This window comes from Ovis aries, chromosome 2 (genome assembly GCF_016772045.2).
Source record: "Ovis aries strain OAR_USU_Benz2616 breed Rambouillet chromosome 2, ARS-UI_Ramb_v3.0, whole genome shotgun sequence".
Taxonomy (NCBI): domain Eukaryota; kingdom Metazoa; phylum Chordata; class Mammalia; order Artiodactyla; family Bovidae; genus Ovis; species Ovis aries.
The window spans coordinates 198,484,115-198,509,869 of record NC_056055.1 but is presented as its reverse complement, the minus strand read 5'-3'; the positions used below and the strand labels follow the sequence as shown (position 1 = coordinate 198,509,869).

At 38.2% G+C, this 25,755-nt stretch overlaps 1 protein-coding gene across 7 annotated transcripts in view; it reads left to right on the top strand.

The window, feature by feature from the left end:
• Nucleotides 1–25,755, top strand: part of HECW2 (HECT, C2 and WW domain containing E3 ubiquitin protein ligase 2) — a 446,556-nt gene that overhangs the window by 398,562 nt on the left and 22,239 nt on the right. For all 7 annotated transcript variants that reach the window (XM_060411238.1, XM_060411235.1, XM_027965053.3 and 4 more), the window contains 8 exons: nucleotides 2,623–2,743; nucleotides 4,177–4,290; nucleotides 13,908–14,060; nucleotides 15,849–15,947; nucleotides 20,287–20,416; nucleotides 21,435–21,581; nucleotides 22,274–22,388; nucleotides 25,535–25,620. In XM_060411238.1, coding sequence (XP_060267221.1) covers nucleotides 2,623–2,743; nucleotides 4,177–4,290; nucleotides 13,908–14,060; nucleotides 15,849–15,947; nucleotides 20,287–20,416; nucleotides 21,435–21,581; nucleotides 22,274–22,388; nucleotides 25,535–25,620 — 965 coding nt within the window. The remainder of the gene's footprint in view (nucleotides 1–2,622; nucleotides 2,744–4,176; nucleotides 4,291–13,907; nucleotides 14,061–15,848; nucleotides 15,948–20,286; nucleotides 20,417–21,434; nucleotides 21,582–22,273; nucleotides 22,389–25,534; nucleotides 25,621–25,755) is intronic.

Genomic DNA, 25,755 nt, shown 5'->3' with positions numbered 1-25,755 from the left:
TGTTTAGTATTCACCTTTATGCAGATAATTGCAATAACAACATTTACATGGGGCTGCTGATGCAGCAGGCACTGCATGAAGTGATGTACCACACAGACACTGACTCATTTAATCCCCAAGTGTGGCCTGGATCTCACACCAAAACTCCAGTACTATGTTTTCAAGAGCTGATAGGGTATATCCACCTAAACAGCTGTCATCTCCAGCTTAGTACGAATAAAGCCTCACATGCGCGCCACCCCCCCCCCCCCCAACTCCCGTCCTCCAGCATCGGTCAGAACAGGCTCAGATCCTAAATCTACCATTCACTGGCATATGCCTTCAGCTTCCTTAGTTACAAAGTGGTGGTGACAGTAGTAAACATTGCTTTAAGAACTTTCTATAATTTGTTGTAATCAAAAACTGGTATTGCCTTTCTATTATATACTATTATGCTATAAAATATTACAACTAAATTTACTAGAAAAAAAAAAAAAAAAACAATGCCTGCTTCTTAGGCTTGTAAGGATTTCCCAAGATCCGCTTTGTGAAGTGAATGATCCCTATTGCATAGCAGACACAACAAATGACAACTCCTGTTGCTGTTTAAAAGGTTTTTTTATTACCACGTGAGCTTCCTATTTCTCTTCCTTACTAATCTATGGTTACCAGTTCTTATTTCACATTGTAAAAGCCCCTCTGAGTCACAACAGTCCATCCCCTCAGGGGGATGTCCTCATCCCCTCAGGCTTCTGTTTCCGCAACTACTCCTAACTGAATCTCCTCCCTTGTCTTTCCTCCTTCCTGTCCTTAATCTACTCAACACCCTTTGAAAATCATTTCTGAAAGAAAGCATCACTTGTTTGTTATTTTCTTGCTCAAGAACCTAAAAAGTGTTCCCCCTGCTTGCTGAATCATGCTCACACTTCTTGGCTAGGTTTTTAAAAAGTCTCATAATTTGGTATCAAACTTCTGACCAATGTAATATTCTACTTTCCAGCATTCCCCATCTGCTCTAGGTTAGTGGGGTCTCCACAGTGTCTTCTGAACATGCAGGCAATGCTTATTCCAGCTCTTGCTGCCCTGCCTCAGTATAGCCTATGGATTCTCCCATGTTTATAAAGCCATATAACATTTTGATCTCTGTTTATCCTCATTTACTATTACTTTTCTGTAACACTGGTCTCAAATGCATTGTCACTGAAAGGCTGTGGCACAGTGGGGAGCACGGGCTTCACCTCATGGGGCAACTGTCCTCCTAGGGAAATGCAAGCCAGTTGTTACAAAAGTCCCTAGATAATTTTCAGGAGAAATCAGATTTTTTTTTTTAACTTGAAATCTCCTAAATTTTAAATGTAGGCAGTTAATTTAAAAATATTACATGGCAAACAAAATAGATTGATAAGGCCAGGTACAGCTCGGCCATACCCAAGCTATAGTTTTATTTTCTTGTTTTTATGAATATTTTTTAAAATAAATAGTTTTATTTTTTAGTTTTATAGTTTATTTTATAGGGCTGGGCTATAGTTTTATTCATCCTGCTTTATAGGAGTTTGTATACCATCTAGTTTAGGACTTAACCATTCTCTAGTTGTTTGATATGTACTATTTCTGTCTTCCCAACCAAGATATCCACTCCAGCAACCTGACCTTGTTCATTTTGAGCATCTGTTGCTGAACAGTATTAGCAAAAATAATCATCACTTAGTTGATTCATGCATAAGGATATATGTAATGAGCTCACATGGTGTGTAATGTAAGACACATCACAAGTTTTGATTTCGTTTGTCTTTTATTGTGTTGTGAAATTTAGTGGAAATATCCCATATTTTTGTCATGGTGGCTGATTCCCATATTCATCATCAATTTTGCATCCTGGCTTGTCAGTTAATCACAGTGTAACACAGAATCAGATTTTTTTAATGGAAAGGGGAACAAACTATGTTGCTTTTATATTTTATTAATTATGCTTGCTGTGGAATGACATGTAAAACATCTTTAGATAATCTGTAGGTAATCACAGTACTTGGCACATATTAAGAACACAACAAATCGTAGTATTTTTACTCTACACAACCAGGAGACGTGGGCTTTCTGCAGTTATGGCTGAATTTTGTTTCAGATCAGTATTATTCTACCCTGTAGTATGAAATGTATGTAATTATGTGTCTACAGTATTTCTTAGTTACATTATAGTGCATATCAAAAATAAGTTTTTGAAGGTTTTTCGTCAAGTATGGAAACTCACTGTTCTTGCTTTGTGTACCACGTACTTTCACATTGTAACTTCCTGTCTAACTGCCATGATACCATCTCACCATTAGACGTGAGTAATTCTGTTTGACTTATATTAATTTGGGCTGAAAAGAGGAACATACTTGACTAACACATAGGCACCATTAATTCTTCAAACAGAATTGCTATTCTCAACCAAAAGGCCACAGGGAAGACATCTAAGACATCTTAAGATCCTGGGTAAGCCCTGTGACGTCCTTCAACTTGGAGAGGTGAAAGTGCAGGAGCCCAAAAGTATAGCCTCCTTTTACTTGTTAACTGTGGTCTCAGCCACATGGTAATATTCTTTTTCATGGTGATGTTGATGAGCATCAAATCCACTCCCTGTCTCTTTGTGGTTTGCTGTAGGTACTCAGCGTGCCAATGCCCGTGCTCCAGCCCCTTACAAGCGAGACTTTGAAGCCAAACTAAGGAACTTTTACAGGAAGTTAGAGACTAAAGGATATGGACAAGGCCCAGGGAAATTAAAGTAAGTCAAAATGATACAAACCCCAGGATTGGTAGATGGTAATAGGATGCAATGCTTTGGGGATTGTAGGAAATAGATTGTGGTTTGGGATGACCAGAATCTGTTTAGTTAACATAATTATTTTGGTGTATATAAATCACAGTATCACCTAAAACATAGTTGTTGAATTAAGCACAATTAAACTTAAGGTTTTAAAGCAGATAGGAAAGTGACAATCATGTTTCATGTAAAAATATAAGCAAAATTAAAAGCTGATTTATTTTGTTCTCTCGAAAAGTACCTCTTTGTTTACTGTTCACATGTTCACTAGATATAAGGCTGTCACAGAGTCCTGTGTTCCACATCACTGCCTGGCTGATTGGAGTATATAGTACCACCACTGCTTAGCTCTGTTTTCTTCCATGAAATAAGCTTCACCTCCCTTTAAATGGGGAAATTGAAAGATCATCAGGTTGTTTGGCCCAGAATTAAGTGAATTTCCCACTTACCCGTATTCCCTTCAGCCCCACCCCCACCCCATCTCATGTCTCCACTAAAGATCACTATGCCGCTTGAGAGAGGACAGACAAGGAGGTCTGGCTGTAGCACCACCATGAGCTGGGTGTGCTAGAAAAAACGCCCAGCCCAACAGCTGCACAGCTCACTGCCCCCGTGCAGGGCTTGCTCCACTGAACTCGCAGGTTCCCCTTTCATCACCTTCAAAAAACATCAACCTGCTCCAAACACTGTATGTCTCTGAGCTTCACTTATGAAAATCTTGATGATCAAACTTTCATGCCTTTGGCTTCCCTGTCATCTCCCTTTCCATTACTATTTGCATTAAGGGCAAATTCACACCTGTTTAAAAATGACTTAAATTGCCATTGTCGTAAGTAGATTAATCAGCTGCAAGTATCATTCATTTTTATCTGTCACCTAGAGAGTTTCAAGGCTCACCTAATTTTAAAGTTAGAAAAATTTATGTAAACTCCTCTTTTTTACACTAAGAATTTGTCTTTCTTGTTCTCACTGTCGTCTTTCTAGCTACTTAAGAATTGAATTCCTGGTCTAGGAGCATTCATTACATAGAATGCTTAAAACATGACCTCCTAGGTTTAATCTTCCTTTCATAAACAAAAGTTTTGTAAGTGTGTGTGTTGATTTTAATCATTTTCCTCCCGGGATAAATGAATTTGACCACCAGAACTTTTGCATTGTTTTTACAGGTCTTAGGTAGGATGCTCTATTTACCAATGATTCTCTGATGTAACTTTTGTTAATGCTATCAAGAGTTAAAGACAGACATGTGCTTTATTGCAGACAGCAATGATAGTAAGTCATCCCACTTTTCACCTAGTTGTGGTAAATGGAAATTAAATAGCAAGTGCTCAGTTCTGGAAAGATAAGGATTAGGAAATCATCTGTATTTTTTCAAATTGTCTCTTCACGGACAGGTTAATTATCAGAAGAGATCACTTGCTCGAAGATGCTTTTAATCAAATTATGGGCTACTCCAGAAAAGACCTGCAGAGAAATAAGCTGTACGTCACATTCGTCGGGGAGGAAGGGTGAGTAGCACAGAGAAGTGGCCTCTGAAGCGTGGGCTGCGGCTGCAGGCGGATGTTTCCCCACAACGTCCCCTGTGGTTGCCTAAAACAGGAAATCCTTCTGGCAGGAAATGCTGTTCTCATACACTTAAACCTTTCAGCTATTTTTTAAAGCTTCCCCTGGTTTTTAAATCATTTGACATAAAGATTCTTCGGTAAAAGCTCATAACTACAGATCATTTTTAAGAGCAGAATCTTAGTTTCATTTCTTCTCTCTTTAACTCTTTCTCTGAAAAGGAAAATGTGCTTGTTTTAAAAATTGAAGTATAGTTGATTTATAGTGTTATATTAGTCTCTGCTGTAGAGCAAAGTGATTCAGTTATATATATGTACATTCTTTTTGAAATTGTTTTCCATTATGGTTTATCCCAGGATATTGAATATAGTGCCCTGTGCTATACAGTAGGATCTTGTTGTCTCTCCATTCTATATTTAATGGTTTGCATCTGCTAATCCCAAATTCCCACTCCATCCCTCCCCCAACTCCTCCCCTTCAGAAACCATGTGTCTGTTTTCTATGTCTGTGAGTCTGTTTCTGTTTCGTAGATAAGTTCGTCTGTGTCATCTTTTAGATTCCACATATAAGTGACATCGTATGGTATTTGTTTTTTTCTTTCTGATTTATTTCACTTAGTATATAATCTCTAGGTTGGTCCATGTTGCTGCAAATGGCATAATCTCTTTTTATGGCTGAGTATTAGTCCATTGTATATACGTGCCATGTCTTCTTTATCCATTCATCTGTTGATGGACATTTGGTTGTTTCCATATCTTGGCTATTGTGAATAGTGCTGCTGTGAACATAGGGAGCATGTATCTTTTCAAATTAGAGTTTTGTCTGGTTATAAGCCCAGAAGTGGGATTGCTGGATCATATGGTAACTCTAGTTTTGGTTCTTTTGTGAAACCCTCATACTATTTTCCATGATGGCTTCACCATTTTACATTTCCACCAACAATATAAGAAGGTTCAAGACATGGCCTTTGAGAGAAAAAGCAAGAAATTGCATTTTAACATCTATGATCTTGTCATGTGCACTGGAATGCAAAGTAAATCATACTTCACCTGTCAAAAAAGTTCAGTTTTAGAATCACGAGTCAGAAACCAGTGTTTGCTAGAGGGGAGGGGATGTGAGCATGGAGGATTGGGTGAAATAGACAAAGGGTATTAAGAAGTGCAGACTTCCAGTTGTAAACTAAATAAGTCACAGGATGTAATATATAGCAAGGAATATTGTCAGTAACAGTGTAATAGCTTTCTGTGCTGATGAGATGGTAACTAGACTCACGGTGGTGTGGTGGTTATCATACAGTGTATAAAAATATGGAATCACTATGTTGTACATCTGACACTGATATTGTATGTCAACTATACTTTGATTAAAAAGAGAGACAAAAAGAAAAGAGGGGGAAAAATCCTCCTATTCTATCTGGATACTTCCCCAGCAGTAACTTTTAGGCCTTAGTTCTTATTTTTCTGTCCCCACTTTTTCTCTTTCTTTGGCACACCTACCAAAATAACTACCTACCGTAAAGAGAGCCTAGCCTTCTATGACTCTTCCATGAGTATGCTCGTGGAGATAAAGTTAGGAAATGAATGCAGTGAAGACTCCTACACAGTGTTTATTTCATTCAAATAGGCATACCAGTGGTTTTATGACTCTTCAGAAGATGGCAGCTCTCGTCTCTCCTAGAGTCATTCCTCTTTCCTCATTTCAGATTTAGGTTTGGAGTCTTAAGCACCTTCTTTGTAGACATCACTAATGTGAATTTTAAAAATATCACATGAGTGCTGAAATTCCAGTTGTCTTCCCTTTAACTGCTTAGCTCCTATTGATTTGGATCATTCTAAGGCTACAAGCTCAGTCTTGCCCAGGAATAAAGTGGATTATGGAATCTTAATAATATTCAACAAATTCAGCCATGTGGTATTTGGTTGATGAAATGGAGCTGTCAAAGTATGAAATAATTTTCATGTGCTAGTCGAACTAGATAATAGCAAAATTAAAATTCAAAATTAGGCCTCTTGTCTTCTGTACAGGATTCTTAGACCAATATTAGGATTTAGGCAAAACTCCTGAGCTCTGGGCTTCCTTGGTGGCTCAGATGGTAAAGAATCTGCCTGCAAGGTGGAAGGCCCCAATTCAATCCCTGGGTTGGGAAGATTCCCTGGAGAAGGGAATGGCAACCCACTCCAGTATTCTTGCCTGGAGAATTCCATGGACAGAGGAGTCTGACATGCTACAGTCCATGGGACTGTAGAGCAGGACACGACATTTTCACTTCACTTCTTGAACTCTAATCTACCTGAATTTTTTCCTACCCATAGGTCTTCTCACTATTTCAGCTAGTGACTGATAATTTATCTTGCTTAATGTAGTGTCTCCCAGCTGTGCCTAGATTAAAATAAAATATTAGATGGGAAAACAATATAATGTGAGAAAGTCTGAAAAGCTTGCCTGAGTCTTGAGCCTTTTGTTGCCGATGAGCCTTAGTGGACTTCTAGCTTTTGTTAGTTGCCTTAAAGATGCAGGTGCACAGTTGAAAATGAAGGCAAATGTTTTTAGCCTAATCACAGGTATGCATGGGATTCCAAGTATTTCCTTACATAACCAGCCTAGTTTGGATGAGAATACTTTTCCTCCCTCAGAGCTCCAGCTGTCTTCCATAATTGTTAGACCACAGTTTGTTGAGATCTCAGAGATGTAGTCATGAGTCTTTGGAAGCGCTGTTACTTAGGTTTGAATAGAACAGATGCTTATCATGCTTTATCATCTTAAAGCTGTCTCCCCATGATCTGGACTGACATCCGTTCCTAGGAGGAGGGCCAGACAGAGTGGGGATTGAAACCTCTTTATTTAATTGCTACTAATGTCCAAATATTTCCTGCCTCTATTACCTGTCTTCTTCTTGTAACCCCAGAAGAAAAATACGACAGAAGATATTTTGAGGTGTGACCTTAGCCCTCAGGGACAATCTCTGCATAAGGCTTATTGAGGCTGGAATAGGGCCAGGTTATTTCTGATATGCTTTATCATGTCAGTATCATACATATGTATTATTAGATATCAAATTTATTTTGCTATTAAGTCATTAGGAATACATCATATGTTTTGCAAGATTAACTCAAAACAAAATTACGAAGTTATTTTAGCCTTTGCCATCTTATTGCATTAAAATTAAAGATCATAACATTTCTTTCTGGTTTCTAATAAATACCCAAAGAGAAAAGCTTCCTAGGTTTTTCTGTGGAATTCTGGAATGGAGCTGAAAATTTTGTCCCTTTTCCTTCATTAATTTTAATGTCCTCAAAATGTGTTATTTTGGAAGTTTTTCATGTTTAGCTCTAGTAATAGGTATTACAAAATAATATACAACTAGTGTGTAGATGTTGGCTTTTAATATTGTTCTTTACTAAAGGGGACTAGAGCTCCTTGTAGACATGGATGATTCTCGGACAGGGGCAGGAATTGTACAAGACAGTGTCTGAAGCATCTTGTACCAGAAAGTATAGGGAATCTCAAAACAATTCACAGTGATGTCAAAGGGACACAAGAACCATATGAAAGAACTCCCAGTGGTCAAAGCTGAAACAATTTGAGCAACAAAATGAAGTAGTATTGGATTAGAACCCTGAAGTATATATGTTGATATAAATATACAATTGAATAACTAAATGAAGGAGAATAGACAAATCTCCTCTGCAGAAGATTTCCAAATAATTTTCTGCATAATTCAGTGCTCCTTATGGGTTGTACATAGTGACTTCCTTCCAAACAGTACCCTATGAAAAGGGGTGGGAAAGAAGTAAGCCTACAGTGGAGAAGCCTTACAAACACACAGGCAGGTGATCAAGGCTAAAATCAAAAAATGACAGTGATATATCCTGTTGATAGTATATATCCTTGGTGTGATGCGATGAGAATGACACTACCTTTATTGTCTTCCTCCCCAAAACATGTAACACCAGTCTAATCAGGAGAAAAATATCAGATAAATCCAAACTGAAGGACATTCTACCATATTACCTTACCAGTGCCCCTTAAAGCTGTCAAGTTCATCAAAAACCAGAAGCCCCTAAGAAGTGCTTAAGATGAGCCTAAGGAAACATAGCAATTAAATGTTGTATGGTACCCTGAATGGGATCCTGGAACAGAAAAGGGATATTAGGCAAAAATGAAAAAAGTCTGAATGACGTGTGAGTTTTAGTTAATAATCTATCAATATCAGTTCATTAACTGTAACAAATATAGTATACTTGTGTAAAATGTTGTTAACAGGGAAACTAGGTGTGAGGTGGTATGAGAATTCTCCCTACTGTCTTTGTAACCTTTCTATAAATCAAAAACTATTCTAAAAAGATCACTTAGTAAAAGAAAGCATAGAGACAGGATTTAGGGAGATTCAGAAACTGTTTCCCTGAACAAGTTTTCTTATTTTGTTGTTGCGTGATAGGGGTCACCAGGTAATTTTGGTATATGTATGCTTCCTTTTGCGCTTGAGGTCAGTAGAGCAGTAAGTCTATAGAGAGAGTTAATTCTGTGAAAAGTCCAAATTAGTAGAGGTATTGGTATGTATAGAGTATTATTTTATGTTGCTAAAGTCAACTTTGTTATCTATGAGGGAATAATATGTTGCAATTTCTATTGATACCATCTCACTGATAGTATTTTCTACCTGTCATGATCAGGGTCTTTATTTACAATAGATTAGTGAGGGCATAAAGAGAAAGGATTTATCTTTGCAGAATAATGTGTCTGCCTACTCTCCAAAAAAGTGTGAATTAGCAGATTCACTCAGAGACTTCAGTTCTGCTCTAAGATGTTTCTTTGTGTAGGTCTTGACACATGATATATAGATGTTTCCTGAAATGGAAGAGCTGAGTCAAGAGAAATTGATGAGAAGTGTCATAGTCGTAAATGTATAGGACAGCTACGAATTCCATGTGAGGTAGAATTAACCCCAGAATATTAGAGATACCTGTATTCAATTAAAAATGCAAAAATAATTCTAGAGCCTTTTTATGTAGTTATGCTAGTTGACAAGTGATTAGTATCTCTCACTAAATTAATGTCATGTTATGCTTGGCTTTTTATGAAATACAGTCAATTTCTAAGCAAACACTGTGATTTAATTTGATCAGAGCTGGAGATTTTGTTCTAGTCATTTAATTTCCACTCAGCTTAAGTTGGTTATCTGCTCTTGCAAAGTGGGGAGTAGGAGAAAACAGCAGTGGAGGAATGACTTGGAAACTGGGTCGTCTGGACTGAGTGTGGCAGGAAATTGCATGGTCTGCTTGCCTCTTGGGCTTCTGTCTGCCCAGACATTGCTTCTTTAAGAGGGGAGCCACAGTACTGCATATTCTTCAGTGTATTATTTTCTTCTGAATTAAAAGTTTCGGCAACTAAAGCTTGTTGGTGTCAGAAGTTAGCTACGTAGACTATTGTGTTCACATAGGACATCCTGGGCCATTCACTTCTTTTTCTTTTTATTGAAGTAGAGTTGATTTATAATAGTGTGTTAGTTTCAGGTTTACATTCACTTCTTAGTACCCAAAACAAGTAAGGAAATAATGGCCTGGGTCAAGAGAGGATGTTTACACTGTGATTGCCTCTGTTTTTTTGTCCTCCATGGCCAACTCTATAAAAGGCACCTTTCTTTAAGAAAGAATGAGTTCATTATATGCAAGGTGCCTTCTATATGACATTAGTCATCCGTCTTGCAAAGCCATACTTGGGCTAGGGAGGGGGTGTGTGCAAACAGTTTTAGTTTGGGGATTTAAGTACAGGTGAGCTCTTCCTATGGTATTTCTACTTAGGCAAATGCATGAAACTAGGGGGGGATGAGATCTGAAAGGTTTTTTTGAGTCCTTACTTATAAAATAACCAGCAGCTCTTACATCTGACTGATCTAGAAGTTGTTTTGGGTCCTGGCCTTGACCAGTGTTTCCTCAAATATTTGTAAGGCTTCAAGTAAAACTAAGGTGTTGCTTGTTTTTGTCTAAAGGGAGATATTTGCAGGATAACCTAACTGACCCAAACCATGCTGAAGAAAGGTGCTTCTATTTCTAGGCTTTGGCTTGGTATCTCCAGGTAAAACTTTGTCAGATTAATTGCTCACAAAATCCCTACTCACCTATCACTTCTTTAGTGGCTCGAGAACTAATGCCTTGCTGCTACAAATGTGAGAGTGAATCAGAAGGTGTGTAGACCATGTGTGCCTGAACCAGCTTGTAAGAAAGAAAACCTTTCTGTCTTCCAGAAAACGTGTAGGAAATGACAGTCAGACTTCCCAATGCCACTGTCCTCTTTCATTTTATAGTCTGCTTCCTTTGGGATACTTTGTTTTTGGTAATTTTTAGTTGAACATAAAGAACCAGAGAATAAAATTATTTAAGAAATATTGGATGCCACTAACAACTCGGGTGGTGTCAGCCCAGCAACGTGATGGTGTTTAAAATGCCTTATCAGCATTTCATGGGGCTGAAGACCCACCCTAAAGACATCTGTGCTTATTCCAAAATGCCCTCAGATGCAGCTGTTGTGTGGCTACACACCCGTTGTCCGGAGTTTCTGTATTTCCGTGCCAAGTCTTTAGCTATGGAACCAACCTAACTGGCAAAACAGGAATGTAACAAATGATCCCTGTGATATGAGTCATATTAACTATTTATATGGAAGAGGTTGCTAAGACATTACAGGAAGCGCATGCATAAGGTATCTTGCTGGGACAGGTCTTATTGAATTAGGTAGATGTATGTAATTTGTAATCAACAACCTGCTCTCAGATATGTGGTTCTAAATTTCAGATTATAATCAAATCAAACTTTAAAAATGTCTTCACTTTAGAGTAACTCTATCAGTGCTGCTGGAGTTTAAAAAAAAAAAAAAAAGAGCAGATAAAAGCCTGACCAGTTGAGGAAGATACATTTTCCTCCTAGACCTAGATACATTGCCTCCAGGCCAGGGCTCATGGCTTCCTGCTTAGTAGCTGTGACCACTCCTGAAGATTTCATATACCCTAGGATATTATTGTGATTTTACCTTTTCTTGAAATGATCTTCACTAAAGAAGAGGATTTAGACTAAGCTAGGGTTTTTAATAAAGTAACATTTTCCTCCTACTTTCTTCTGTAACAGAGGTTGGCAAACTTTTACTGCAAAGAGCCATATAGTAAGGATTTTCAGCTTTTCAGGCCATTCCATGTTGTACCTCTCATTTTGCCATTACCTACTCACTTTGCCATCATAACAGCCCCAGACAACACATAAACAAATGAGCATGGCTGTGTTCCAATAAAACTTTTTTACAAAGTGAGGGCCTGGACCAGACTTGGCCTGCAAGTCACAGTTTTCCGACCTCTCCTCTATAAGCAATGTTGTGTTTAGTCCTGATGAACGCTTTAAATATATTGAAGAGTGGACTGTAAAGAGTAATGAACATCACACGCAGGGTCAGGAAACCTGTGTCAGGGCCTGGATCCTCCACTGCAGCTTTCATTTGATACAAGTCGGTGATTTCCTTCAGCCCCAGTCATCTCCTCAGTGAGGTGAGCGGATGGACAAAATGACCACTAAGATACTTTTGATTGGCATTCTCTGTTTCTGAAAAGACACAGGGCTCGGCTGATGTAATTCATCATCAGTAGGAAATTTAGAGAGAAGTTTTGCGTCCACAGGGATCTAGGTAGACTAGAATCATGAACTCAGTCTCACAAAGTGAAATTTAGTATGGCAAGTATTAATACTAGTGTCTAGTGCTTAGGTTTTAAAAAGATAGAGCGACGTGCAGACAGGGTGGGAGAGTCCTAGTTTAAAGCAACATAGGTGAAAGGTTTGAGCTGATGACTAGCTTGTGATGAGTCAACAAAGTAAAGTGACTGCCCACAAGGCAGGGTGACATTAAGCTGCAGTAGTGGAGAAAAGTGTCCAAGAAGAGAGGTCAAGAGCCCTAAGTTTTTGCTGACAAGACCACACCTTGAGTATTGTGATCAGTAGAGACACACCCCTTAGGTCAAACTTTGACACTTGGAGAGTGTTCAGAGCAGAGGACCAACGTGACAAGGAAATTCCGTGCCCTGCCTTGAGAGGAGGTTGTTCATGAGTGAGGAGGGGACAGGCACCAGGAATATAGACACTGCTGGACCTAGAATCTTGTAGAAAATGACGTAAAAATAAAACTTTGCATCTTTAGCATCTAGATTAGTACCCCAAACCTAGTAGGCACTCACATATTTGTTGAAGGAGAGCCTCTAAATGTGTGAAGAATGTTCAAGTGGAAGAAGTAATCTACTTGTTCTTGGTGATGTCAGAGACCAGAGCTAGGACAGTGGAAAGAAACCACCAGAAGCTGCCTTGGCCTATTACATAGACTGATATTTTTTATTTTAATATTTACATGTTTATTTTCATGTGTGTTAGAAAAGAAATAAAGCTAACACATCACAATTCCAAAATATTGTGTAAGACAAGGCTACATTGGAAAAGCAAGTAAAGCTGGAAATATTAAGTAAATAGTAGTGCGTATATATTCAGATATGGCAAAAATTAAGAACTTAGTATGTGGATAGCTGATGTCTGTTTTAAGAAAATTTTATTAAACTTTCAACTAAGATATATGAAGGCCTTTTAATTTTCCTTACTATTATTCCAGCTCCCTCTTCTAGCTATAAGATCCTTTTCTCTATCACACAATTCCATACCACACATGTGGAATTTTTTCTTTGTCATAAAAAAATACAGAAGTGGCCATTGAAGGAAATTCCATAGAGGGGAAAAAAATAGAGTGAACAAAGGAAGTCTTATTAAATCCCACCTTATCCATTGCTTTCATTCCCCCTTCAGAATTCCTTCCTGTCTTTGAACCCTTATGTTTTTTTTACCATAGGGTAGATAGATGTACTTTACAGTTTTCATTTTAAAGTGAGCATATCAAATTGCTTTATTACATACTCCTCTTTGGTGCATTTTTTGTTCTCAGCATTGTTTGCCGCTTGTCAGTCCTCAAACCTCACACAATCATTTCTCAGAGTTTACTTTGACCCTGATGTCTTTGTAAGTAAAATGGAAATTACACTGTTGTTCAGGTGCTAGAATTTCAGCCTCTTCTCAACCACCTTCCCAAGGAAGCTTTAGACACCCTCGCTTTTCTTGTCTGTAATTTTCCTTGGTGTTTTATAATTTAAAATTTTCGTCTGAACCCTATCATTCCATCTTTTGCCTCTGATCTCCCTAGGAGGCCTTATATCTGTAATACCCTCTCACCAATTCACTAAAGTCTCCTTTTGCCCCCATTTAAAAGTGTTTTGGAAAAACATGAGGACTCCATGTTCCCGTGTATCTAACTGATGCCCTCAGGTTTAACCTGCTTAAATAAGGCATTCCCACTGCAATCTCTCTCCCCATGGCCTGGCTCTGGGCGCTTAAGTTATTTACCTTTTGATACATGATTTAATGACTAAACCACCACCACCAAACTTGATAATTAGACTTCCTGTTTTACAGAAAGTTGAGCATTATGTAAAACGTGCCTAATAAGTAGAAAAAAAATAATGACTGCTCTTTTTGTGAATTTTTTAAAGGCTGGATTACAGTGGACCTTCCAGAGAGTTTTTCTTCCTGGTATCCAGAGAACTCTTTAACCCATATTATGGCTTATTTGAATATTCAGCCAATGACACATACACAGTACAAATAAGTCCCATGTCTGCCTTTGTAGACAATCACCATGAATGGTAAGTATTCTTCTCCCCAAATTTTTCTTTAGCTGATTTTCTGTGATATTAGTTTTTATAAGCACCTAAACTTAAAAAAAAAAAAAAAAAAAAAAAAGGTTTTTTTTTGTTTTTTTTAGAAAATCATATTTTCCGTTAAATATCTCATTTGACTCTTGTTTGCATTATCAAATTTAACATACAGGCACTTTCCAATCTAGGAATAGATTATGTTCTGTAAGACCAATTTTAAGTGAGTTGGGTAGAATCCAAAAGGTTTTTTCCTGAGAGAACGTTGCAGATGATGTTAGGTTCTTAGCAAAACCCTAAATCCTTGTGTGAAGCTTTGGGTGACTCTGAGCTGTGACAGGGGACTGGTGGGGGTGAGTAGGGCAGAATCCTGACCCAAAGGACAAGCAGCTTCTAGAACAGTCCTTGGGGAAGTGGCTAACATGTAGGGAGGGGCAGAGCAGCTGGGCCTGTTGGTTTTCTAATGGGAGGGAAGACAGGAAGACAGAGTGGCTTAGAGGAACCCATGGTGGCAGAGAATCCTGGCAGGCAAGCAGGAGTGTAGGGTCACAGCAGTGGCCACTTATCCCATTCGCTATTTCAAGTTTGTAGCCAAGAATTGCCCTGCTCCTAATTTTTCACACAAAATCAAGTAAAGCTGGTATAGGATTCCCATCTGGGAATTATTTATTCTTAAAACCTCAAATTGCACTCTGTGACATTTTTTACAAGCCTGCATTTATAGTCTTGAAGTATCTATATAACCCGTTTGCTTGTTTCTGTTCATTTTCACTATAGTAACACAAAAAAGAACGAGAATAAGAACCATGGAAAAAATTTCTTTGAGTCATGAGGTTAATATTGGTGGGTGGAGGGCATTAAGGTTTAGGACTTATTCTTCAAATTAACTTCCGTTTAACTACAATTAGAAGTCCTCCTAAGAGTAGCTATTGCAGTTATGCTAACCTAAGTGGAAATAAAGAAAAACAAAGCTGCTGGATATTCATCTTAAGATGGTTGCCTCACACTAAAATTATAGTTGGACACTATGAACCTCAGTGTGGATTTACACTTTCAGAAGGCATCAGGCTTTCAAAAGGCTAGAAACTTGAATATTTTTGAAAAAGAAAATATATGTACATCTCAGCAAATCCAGTCATGACAGATATATTTAATAAAGTTTCCGAAGTGATTCAGAATAGAATTGAACACTGAAATTTTAGAGAACAGACCGTCCCATGAGGAAACTCCCTCAAATGTACACATGCATAATTCTTGGATGGTGACAGTTGCTGTTAAGAGAGGGGTTTGAGAGAGAATAGAAGTAGGAACTTTCGCACTCCGAGACTGGGCTTTTCCTCAAAAGGGAATTGCTACTACTAGGTTTGCACTAGAGAAATCCCGCTAATATTCATGCATGCAAACTACAAGGGGACATTTTCCCCACCATTACTGGTCTCATTCTGTCAACATTTCTTACAAATGATTTAAGGAAATTTCACTGTCATGCTAACAGGGATTTCATGTAGAGTGCTACATGCTGGACATCACTGACATGGGGAGAAGGTGCAGCAGTATCTCTCTGAATATCAGATAGAAACAGATTTCTTCTATAAGTAGATGTGAAAATCAACCAGTGAAGACATAGCCTACAGTGCATACAAATTCTCATGAACCTGGAAGGCAGTTCATCTTAGAAAATCTTAGGGGGTTAGAACTGGAAGGCATTCTTGAGAGGAAACAGAAACATTTAGAAACTGCTCCAAGACATGTAAACCATCTCCTGCTTTTCCTTCACAGGTTCCGGTTCAGCGGGAGGATCCTTGGTCTTGCACTAATTCACCAGTATTTGTTGGATGCCTTCTTCACACGGCCCTTTTATAAGGCTCTTCTCAGAATGTAAGAGTATTTTTATTGCTTGTGTGATTTGCATGTAAAGAATGAAGTATTTCCTTTATCCAAAAGAATCTTTTGTCAAGGTCATGTTTTGACTCACTATCTCAAATCTATTATTATTTACTTAATAGTGGTTTAGATTTCTGAAACTAATCAACTAATCTAATTTCAAATATGGTTACTGGATTTTTCCAGCTTCTGATCCTTTATTCCTGTCTTGTTCCCAAAGGCTTAGTTTTGCTCTACTCTGAGTAACTGATTCTCATTTGTTGCTATACATGTTTCTTCAAAACAGTTATACTTTAAATACAGTGCTGAAATTCCTGTGGTATTAATGCCAATTATTAATAGAATAGTTGTGGGTTAGTCTTGGTGACTCATAGCCCCCCATCTTTCACAAAATGCCTTTTACATTTTGCCTTAAGCAAACGTTCAACTGCTTATTCTTGGTTCAAATTTTCACTCTCCTTTTTTAACATTTGTTTGTTAGAGGTGGGCCATATTTTTCAAGTCCCATATTTTTCTTGAAATCTCTCTATATGCAAGGCAGTAATTTATGATGGCAGATGAAACTTTAGGATTCACAGAACTTTTTCTTCATTGTTATCACAGTGAAAGATTGCAATTATTGTAAAATGTAGAGCCAACAGTTTCTGTCCTGTAATCAGTAGTCATTTACAAGACTGAATAGAAGGCAACTGTCTGTGAGAGCAGTAGCTCAAACTTGCAACAAGAAAGTGCAGCATGATTGCATGGTTCTGACCAGCTCATTTCCTAACCAAGGCCATGTATCCATGTATCTGCTTTCTGTAAGCCTGCTGCTGCTAAGTCACTTCAATTGTGTCTGACTCTGTGTGACCCCATAGACGGCAACCTACCAGGCTCCTCTGTCCCTGGGATTCTCCAGGCAAGAACACTGGAGTGGGTTGCCATTTCCTTCTCCAATGCATGAAAGTGAAAAGTGAAAGTGAAGTCGCTCAGTCCTGTCCAACTCTTCGCAACCTCACGGACTGCAGCCTACCAGGCTCCTCCGCCCATGGGGTTTTCCAGGCAAGAGTACTAGACCTCAACTGAAAGTATTTCTAATGGATTCTTAAAGAGGGCCAATAGGAAGACTTTTGCCGTCATCTCTTTTGATATATAGGCCATTGAAGCCCTGAGCACCTGGACACTGGCCTTCTGCCTCTCTGGTTCTTCTGGCCCATTTGCATCTTTCCATTTCATTGCCTTATCGTTCATCCTTCCCATTTAAACTTCCTGAAAGAATAGTCTATACTGACTGTTGACATGCCCTCAGCACACTTCAGTCTAGCTTTTTTCCCACCAATAACCTATGGAAGCTTTTAAAGAATGTTTTTTAGTCTCTATTTTAATAGACCACTCTGCTGCTTTTGATAGTATTGATCCCTCCCAGACCCATCCATTTTTCTTGAGTTCTTCCTTTTCTGATGTCCATGACACTATGCTCTCTGGGTTCACCTTTTACTTTTATGCCTCCTTTGTGGGTGTCCTGACTTGCCCTTTAACCTTGGTGTTCCTGAAGCTTCCATTCTGGTTCCCCTTCTTTTATATATATATATATATATATATATATATATATATATATTCTCATGAGAAATCTCTTCAGCTGTCTCATCTACTGACTCTCCAGTCCGCACCCTTGGATATGATCTCTCTTGAGTTATAAGCTCAAGCAGTCAATATTTTACTTAATGTCTCTTCTTGTATGTCTCACAGGCACCTCAAAACCAAAATGGTTAAAACTAGATTCATCAATTTCTCCTGACCTAAAAATATACCTTCCCCGTGTGCCTAGTCATAGTTCATAGTGCCAACATTCTCAAATCACCGTGGTCAGAAATTGGGAGTCACCCTTAAACAGGGGTAGTTTCTTCTCTTCCCCACCTCCTGCCCCATTCCCACAGTACAGGTCACGAATCTTTCAGGTTGTTTTTCCTGCTAAACTTGTGGCCTTAGGGATTTTTCAACTAGTGGCCCTCAAGACTGGCAGTGAATCAGAATTATCTTGTAACTTGAGTTCATTTGCTGTCTCATTTTAGATATGCTTCTTTTTACCCACCCACTAAAATGGTTTACGCATTTCCACATTTGCCTCCTAAATAATGCTAAAGTTCATCTTCTCTACCCTAATATTCCTGCCTGGAAAATTCCATGGACAGAGGAGCCTGGTGTCCAGGAGACTGCAGAGTCAGGCACGATCGAACACATACCCAGTCTACCCTGATAGCTGTGCTCTAACTAAAATCTTTCTCTTACTTTGGACAGGTTACTGTAGTGGTCTATTAATTGGTTTCCACCCAATGATACCTACCCCCCACCCCCCATTATAAGTAAATCCTCTATACTGCCACTTCCGGATAAACAATTTAAAGTCACACCTCATATCTGATCATGTCATTGCCTGTTTTAAAACCTTTCAGTAGTTCTGAATCACCAAGCTCCTTAGAATTACATTCAAGACCAGCTTCTAGATACATTTCCGGCCTCACTCTCTGGACATTCTGTCTTACGGTTAACTCTTCTGGTGCTGCCCATATGCTTGGAATATCTGTATACTCCATCCCTTTGTGCTTCGTTCAGGTTGTCTTCTCCTGCCTCTCTTTTCTCCCTTTCTCTTTTTTGTTCATGCTCCTTTACCTCTTTAGCTTGAAACATCCTAAAGACGTTAATATAGGTATCATCTACTCCAAAAAGCCTCTTCTAAATCTCCAGGTCATGATTATGTAGCTTGGTTGTTTATATCAGATATTATAGCTTCACCACTTGGCACTTACAGTGCTTGATTAATAATCTATTTAAAATCTGTCTGAAGATTAGTTTTGATCTTCAAATGTTTACATGGATTAGGTTGAGCTGTGTCTTAAATCAACTGTACAGAGTAAACTGAAGATGTCATTTGTTGCTGGAGAAAATGTAATACCATTGTGGGAGAGGGGGAAGGAATAGAATTTGCACTGGACAAAAAATCAGATCAAAACAGCTTTTCCCCAGCCACTTTTGATCTTGACTTAATTACTGATTTGCAGTTTTCTCATCTTAAAAATGAGAAAATGTTTTTTAAAACGTTGATCTGATTTCAAGCTCTGTCCCAGCTACCTACTGGCTGTGTGACATCAGGCAACTTATATAACATTCCTGAGCAGAGTTTCTCATCAGTAAAATTGAGATAAATATTCCTACTCTGTAACATTTTGGTGGAGACCCTATATGTGAAAACATTATGGAACCAATAAAATATTACATAGAAATTTGTTTGTCTTACTAAATGAAAAATATAATCAGAAAAATCAGTCAGTCTCCAGGTCAAAATAAATGTCTTGCACATTTGCTGTGGGAGGTCCTAGTATCTACCTTACGTACCTTTTTTAACTTTAACTGAAGTGTAACATACATATAAAAAAGTGCACACATAATGTGTTATCCACCCTAGGCTATTACTGATCACCTTAAATCAACTTATCTACTTGTGTCTTTGTTTCTCCAATGGTCTACATTAGCTCCTTGAGGGCAGTAACTGTTTATCAACTAGCTATTAAGATGTTTGGCACATAATTGGTGTCTCATACATGTGTAGACTGAACTAAACAAAATCATCTTTGAAACTGGGCTGAAGGGAGGAAATTCCAAAACAATAAAGCAAATCAGTTGCTACCACCTTTACAACAGGGACATGTAATAGTAGCTCCACCTCATGTAGAGCGTCTCTCAGCAATGAAGAAAGAAGAGAGAAATATAGAAAACTATTAAAACTGTAGAGCAATTCTGTGGCTTTCAGGTTTCAGAATCATAGAAAGAGCAAAAACCATGAGGGAAAAAGGGATATATGTGAATGTGGACCATAGATTCTAGTCTTTGGCTGGGGTGGGGTGGGGGGGGGGGGGCGGAAAGCTTTGGGGGAAAAAGTTATAAAGTACAGTATAGAAATGTACAAAGAATTGCTAATTAGGAAAATGACAATTTAAAATAGTTTAACCTAGCCAAAGAATACTGAACCCAAGTTGTCAACCCAAGTCCCAGTTTTACCTCTGGCATTATTTGTGGGTGGCTGTGCAAACGGCAGCCACTCTTTGTACCTCCAGTTCTGTGTCTGTAAAAGATAAAACAAATTGAATGATTCCTAAGGCATTTTACATATCAGGATTTTAAAATGTTACACATTTCTGAATTATTTCACTGCTTTGGTTACTGACTTTGACAAAACACATTCCAGAAATCACTGCCTATTTTTCTGTACTTGTCACTAATTCTTAGTGTGTTTCTTCACGACTCTGGGTTTTGCTAATATCCATGCCTATATATTTGTTTCTCTTTATCATCTTAGTCTCTGTGACCTGAGTGATCTAGAATACCTTGATGAGGAGTTCCATCAGAGCCTGCAGTGGATGAAAGACAACGACATCCATGACATCCTGGACCTCACGTTCACTGTGAATGAAGAAGTTTTTGGGCAGGTCTGTGTGTGAATAATGGTGATTGTGTGTGGTAATTGAAGACTGTTGGTTGGCAAAGGATTAATTCAGTGGCTAAAATCAAATGTTTATTTATTTGTGACTGGTTGGGTGGTTTAAACCCAGATTTATGTATAGTTATAATAATCTTGGTTACAAAGGTTATTATAATGCCAGCTTCAGATTAAGATGTTTTAATTTATAGATGGTGATAACTATTTGTGTGTTGTAAGCAATCTTCTTTTTATTTCCAAATAAAATATCCTCATAAGATATTAGAATGTACCTGATATAAAATATAGTTGTTAAAAATCCATGCTACCTCAGAGTTGAATATTAAAATATTCAATTAGCACTTGTACTTAACTCTCATTCATGGTTAAGAACTAAAATGGATTGTTTTGAAGCTAGGGGAAAGTAAACACTATTTTGGTGAAGGCTTGAAAACACTTCTTTTTTTTTAATTGATAAAAGAGTTGGTTAAAAGATTTCTTTCAGAAATTGTATACTGGTTCATAAGTAATATTCTTAGTTAGACATTAATACCTGGCTGGTCTCCTGAATTTCATATTTTGAAAGTAGGTCTCAAGTTAACATTTGCTTGAATGTATTTCTGCTTCCTTAAGGTAAACCTTTACCTAAATATTTGCTTTCTATATGTAGTTGATTCTGAATCCTAAAGAAATTTGTGATAATGTCTTGTCAGACATTCAAATAGCAGTGCCACAGAATTTGAAACCTCTTCATTTTCATTTAGAAAATTTATTTATGGATTTAAAGCTTAACCTGGAGCACTTGTGGCACATATATATTTAGCCACAGAGGTGCTCAGGCATCAACTCATTGCCTATTTTCCCTGAGCACCACTGTACGCCCAACTCTGTGCTAGTGCTGACCTCCAGCTTGTAAGATGTTCCCAGGGCTGGGACAGGTAGGGGCTGATTCCAGCTCATTGGTAGCAGTAGTCTTACATCATCAAACGTATTGCTTTATGGTTAGCCTTTTTGTTTTTTAATCGCAGATTACGGAACGAGAATTAAAACCAGGGGGTGCCAACATCCCAGTCACAGAGAAGAACAAGAAAGAGTACATTGAGAGGATGGTGAAATGGAGGATTGAGAGGGGTGTCGTGCAGCAGACAGAGAGCTTAGTGCGTGGCTTCTATGAGGTAAAGACAACCAGCTATAGTGAGGTTCTTGGCTGACCCCAGTTATACCTTGGTCCATCTCATTCTACTTCATATGTGTGTCATATTCTCATTTCTCTTTTGTTGTATTTACTGTTGCTAATTCAATTTAAACACTTAAATAATTTTTCCTATATGTTTCAAGAATACACAAAAATTTATTGCCCTGTTACAAGAAATCATTGAAATAAAATGACCTGAATTCAAATAGCATTTGAGAGTTTAATGACCACTAATAACATTTAAGTCATGCATCTTACTCATGCTTAGATGTGGGTAATCAAATCTCGTGCCTGATATGTGAAATGATAGTATCTGAGGGTCAGATTGAGTTGTTACAAGTATTTCATGTGACTTCTTTTGTGAAAAAGCCCCTATAGCTAAAATAAAAATAAACTATGAAAATGACTGGAGCACTAGATCTTCTCCAAGAGGAAAAAAAAAGAAAAGAATTCACTAGTGACCAATTATAAAACAAAAATTCTGTTGAAAATTTCATCCACCTTGTACTAAAAATATATTTGTAGAGAACTTTACAGTTTTCAAAGTGCCTCCACAGAATACATCCATGTATTCCCAACACTCCTTGTGCCCTCCTTTTTTGATGAAGTTTAATTGTAGCTGAGGCTTCTCCAGGTTCTTAAGCCATGTCCTGTATTCTTTTTATTCCACAGGTGGTGGATGCCAGGCTGGTATCTGTTTTTGATGCGAGAGAACTAGAACTGGTCATCGCAGGCACAGCTGAAATAGACCTAAGTGATTGGAGAAACAACACAGAATATAGAGGAGGTGAAATTTGACTTATTGATGGCTGGATTTTAAGTTTCAGACTAAAGGGAGGCAAGTGGTTCAGCACGTGGATCCAGATCCAGGACAAGCAGAGGCACTTGCACTCTAATCATAGGTCTGACACAGTCTCCTTTGAGACCATGGGCAAGTACATGCCCTTCTTCCCCTAGCTGTCTCATCTGTCAAGTGGAAGGAGGACTGTTTATGCACCATTTGAGGATGTCATAAGTCTTAATTGTTGGGGAAGAAATGTGACCATAGGAACAGTAATTAATTGTTTTATGGTGTTGTTAGTGAAGCATCAAGGAGCTAATATCCGACTGGTTAAACTCCACCTATTCTGTCTTCATTCCCAAACCTGAAGAGGCACACCCTCTTAACTTCTTAATGAGCAAACATAGTTTTTCTACATTTCACTTGAACTACTTACCAGTTGTAATTCACAGTTGAAACTCATGAATAGAATAAGATACAGTTCTCAGATTTCAAATTTATTGAACAAGCCCTTTTAGAATTCAAGCATTAGGTTCAACCAAAGAGGAAACTGCTGTAAGATTAGCTTAAAACTGCATGCGTGCCCAGTGTCTTCAATTATGTTTGACTCTTTGTGACCCTACCCTTTGTAGCCCATAAGGCTCCTCTGTCCTTGGGATTTCTCAGGCCAGAATACTGGAGTGGGTTGCCATACCCTCTTCCAGGGGATCTTTCCCACCCAGGGATTAAACCCACATCTCCTCCATCTCCTGCATTGCAGGTGGATTCTTTACTGCTGAGCCACTGGGGAAGCAGCTTAAAACTGGACACGCCACCAGATAGGAAGCTTTGGGGCTGGCATTTCTATAGATCAGTACAAGTTTTCAATTAACAGTTGGCATTAAAGCCATTTTAATTGATTACTGAATCAATACACTTGGAAAGGGACCTGATGCTAACCCAGAGTTAGTTTTATTCAATACTTTCAAGCAAAGAACAAATACATTTTCTGAAATTTATTGTAGTGTTATTAAGTCTTCAGAAAGTCATGAAAAATGACAGTTGGGTTTTGCTTTTGTCTTTTAACTTAGAACGTAAGAGGAGAGCAGTAATTATGAACTTGGAGAGTGAAGAATACAAGCTTTAAGTCACTGAATTAATCACTTAGCAGACTAAAATTAGAGCTGAGCAGTTCTCCAGTTATCGGTAAATTGAAACAGAGATTTAAAGGAAAAAAACCTTACAACTATGGAGTAAAAATATACCTTAACATTGGCTCAGTTGCTTTTATTTTGGCTTATGCTTGGCTCTTCCAGTCCATCACTATTGCCCTGGGCTGGCTTTGCCTGCCCATTTTCTCTGAAAGGCAGGATTAAACTGCAGTGTCCATTGCCGCTATTTCTGAAGTCCAGTTGCTGTGATAGGTCTTTACCAATTGGCCCTCTGTATAATCCACATAGGCCTTGGCTGTTATACCTTTAACTAAACCAGTTTCATTCACTAAAATACAATTTCTCCAACATGCTGCATAACTTATGTGTTACCATAAATACTATTAGCTCGTTCTTTTACCCACCATGCACTCCCCCAGGAGATTCTAATAACATTCAATAATATCAGCCAGTTTTGTGTTTACATAGGATAGACTTTTATTCTCTGTGTATGACGAATCAAGTACCTATTTCTTTGCTTATTGTCAATCTTATCAAATAAAATCCTTGGGAAGAGAGTGCTGGGGGGAGGGAGGGGCAGGAAAAGGGCCAGATACCCAGTTGCCATGTTTGCTAACCCAGCTAGTTGGCACTGAATGAAGGGGCGGCTTTGCTGCCATTTGCCATATATTCACAGGGCAGCTGTTTGTAGAGAATACGACGAGATACTTTCACTCTTCCGCCTTTTCTAAATGGTTTTGGCACAGACAGCAAAGGAGAGGCATAAAAGGGCCAGTTCAAAGGGTCAGAAAACTTTAAAGCTATAAAGAGCCAATGCACTTATTTTATAGATGACAAAACTCTTTTCTCAGCACAAATAGCTAACCTTTGCCAAAGGCAGGACAACGAGCCTCTGGATTTCCGTGGCCAGTCTACTTGTATTTACCCTTCATTTGGTTCCCTTTCTTCTCCAAAGGGCATCACTGACCAAATGTCAAACAGTTTAAGGCAAGAGTCCCCTCAAAACGCATGTTAGAAAAAATTCAAAGGAAAATGGTTTCTACCCACCTTCTCTTCAGGACTAACTGCTACTGATTCAGAATTAGAGTAGCTCTCTCTGCACGCTGAATGTGTCAGTCAGCTGGTCTGAATCACTAACTGTGCCGTGATCTTTGTCAGCCTTCCTCTGAACTTAATTTTTCTCCATTGAGTTTTTGAAATCCACTGCTACTCCCTTAATCCTCCTGTGGGATGATACTATTGACATTTTATTAAACTCTACTACAGTATGGAATAAAAGTAACATTTAGGTTGATGATTATTTGAAATTTACTCGTTGAAGGAATGAAAGTAGTATAATTATTTTCCCTTTTTGTTAGCAAAAAGTAATTTGATTTTAAAATATGAACATTATATATAGTTTTAAAATAGTTTGCAATATATGTTTATTTGTATAATTATTTGATTTATGTCTCTCTCTTTACCAGAAGCCCTGTGAGGGTCTATTTTCTTTGCTATTGTACCCTCAACCCTCAGACGTAGGTCAGTGCTTGGCATAGTGGTTTGTTGTTCAGCGCACAGTTGTATCCAAATCTTTGTGACCTCATGGACTGCAGCACACAAGGCTTCCCTGTCTTTCACTATCTCCTGAAGTTTGCTCAGACTCCTGTAGAGAATTATTTCTTAAATGAAGGAATGAAAGGTTCAAGCATTTCCAATACCAGCAACTATGTTTTTCAAAAATGATGTGGTTAATGATAACTCACTTGTTCTGTCCGCTAGTTTCATTTAGTGACTTCTAAATGGAAACAGATTCCTTGGTTCCATTTAGTGTTTTGTTTTACTTTTGACACTCATGTGATCACATTAACAGTATTATTCCTTGGTCTAAAATTGTAAATAACCTTTAAAGAATCCAAGATGATGATTTATGTCTGGGAGTCTTTTGTTGGCATACCAGTGTCATAGTGACTTAAGATAGAAAACTCAAAGTAATACTAGCTTTCATGATTCGTTTGATAGGCTATCATGACAATCACATTGTAATTCGGTGGTTCTGGGCTGCAGTGGAAAGATTCAACAATGAACAACGACTGAGGTTGTTACAGGTAAGATGCCTTTAGTTAATCTTTTTATGCATTAATTGTTGTTGGAATTTCATATTTTTAATAATGGATAAGTATACTCAGTAAATATATCCCATGTTTATCTGCCTATTCTGAGTACACTGTTTTCAGACTCTT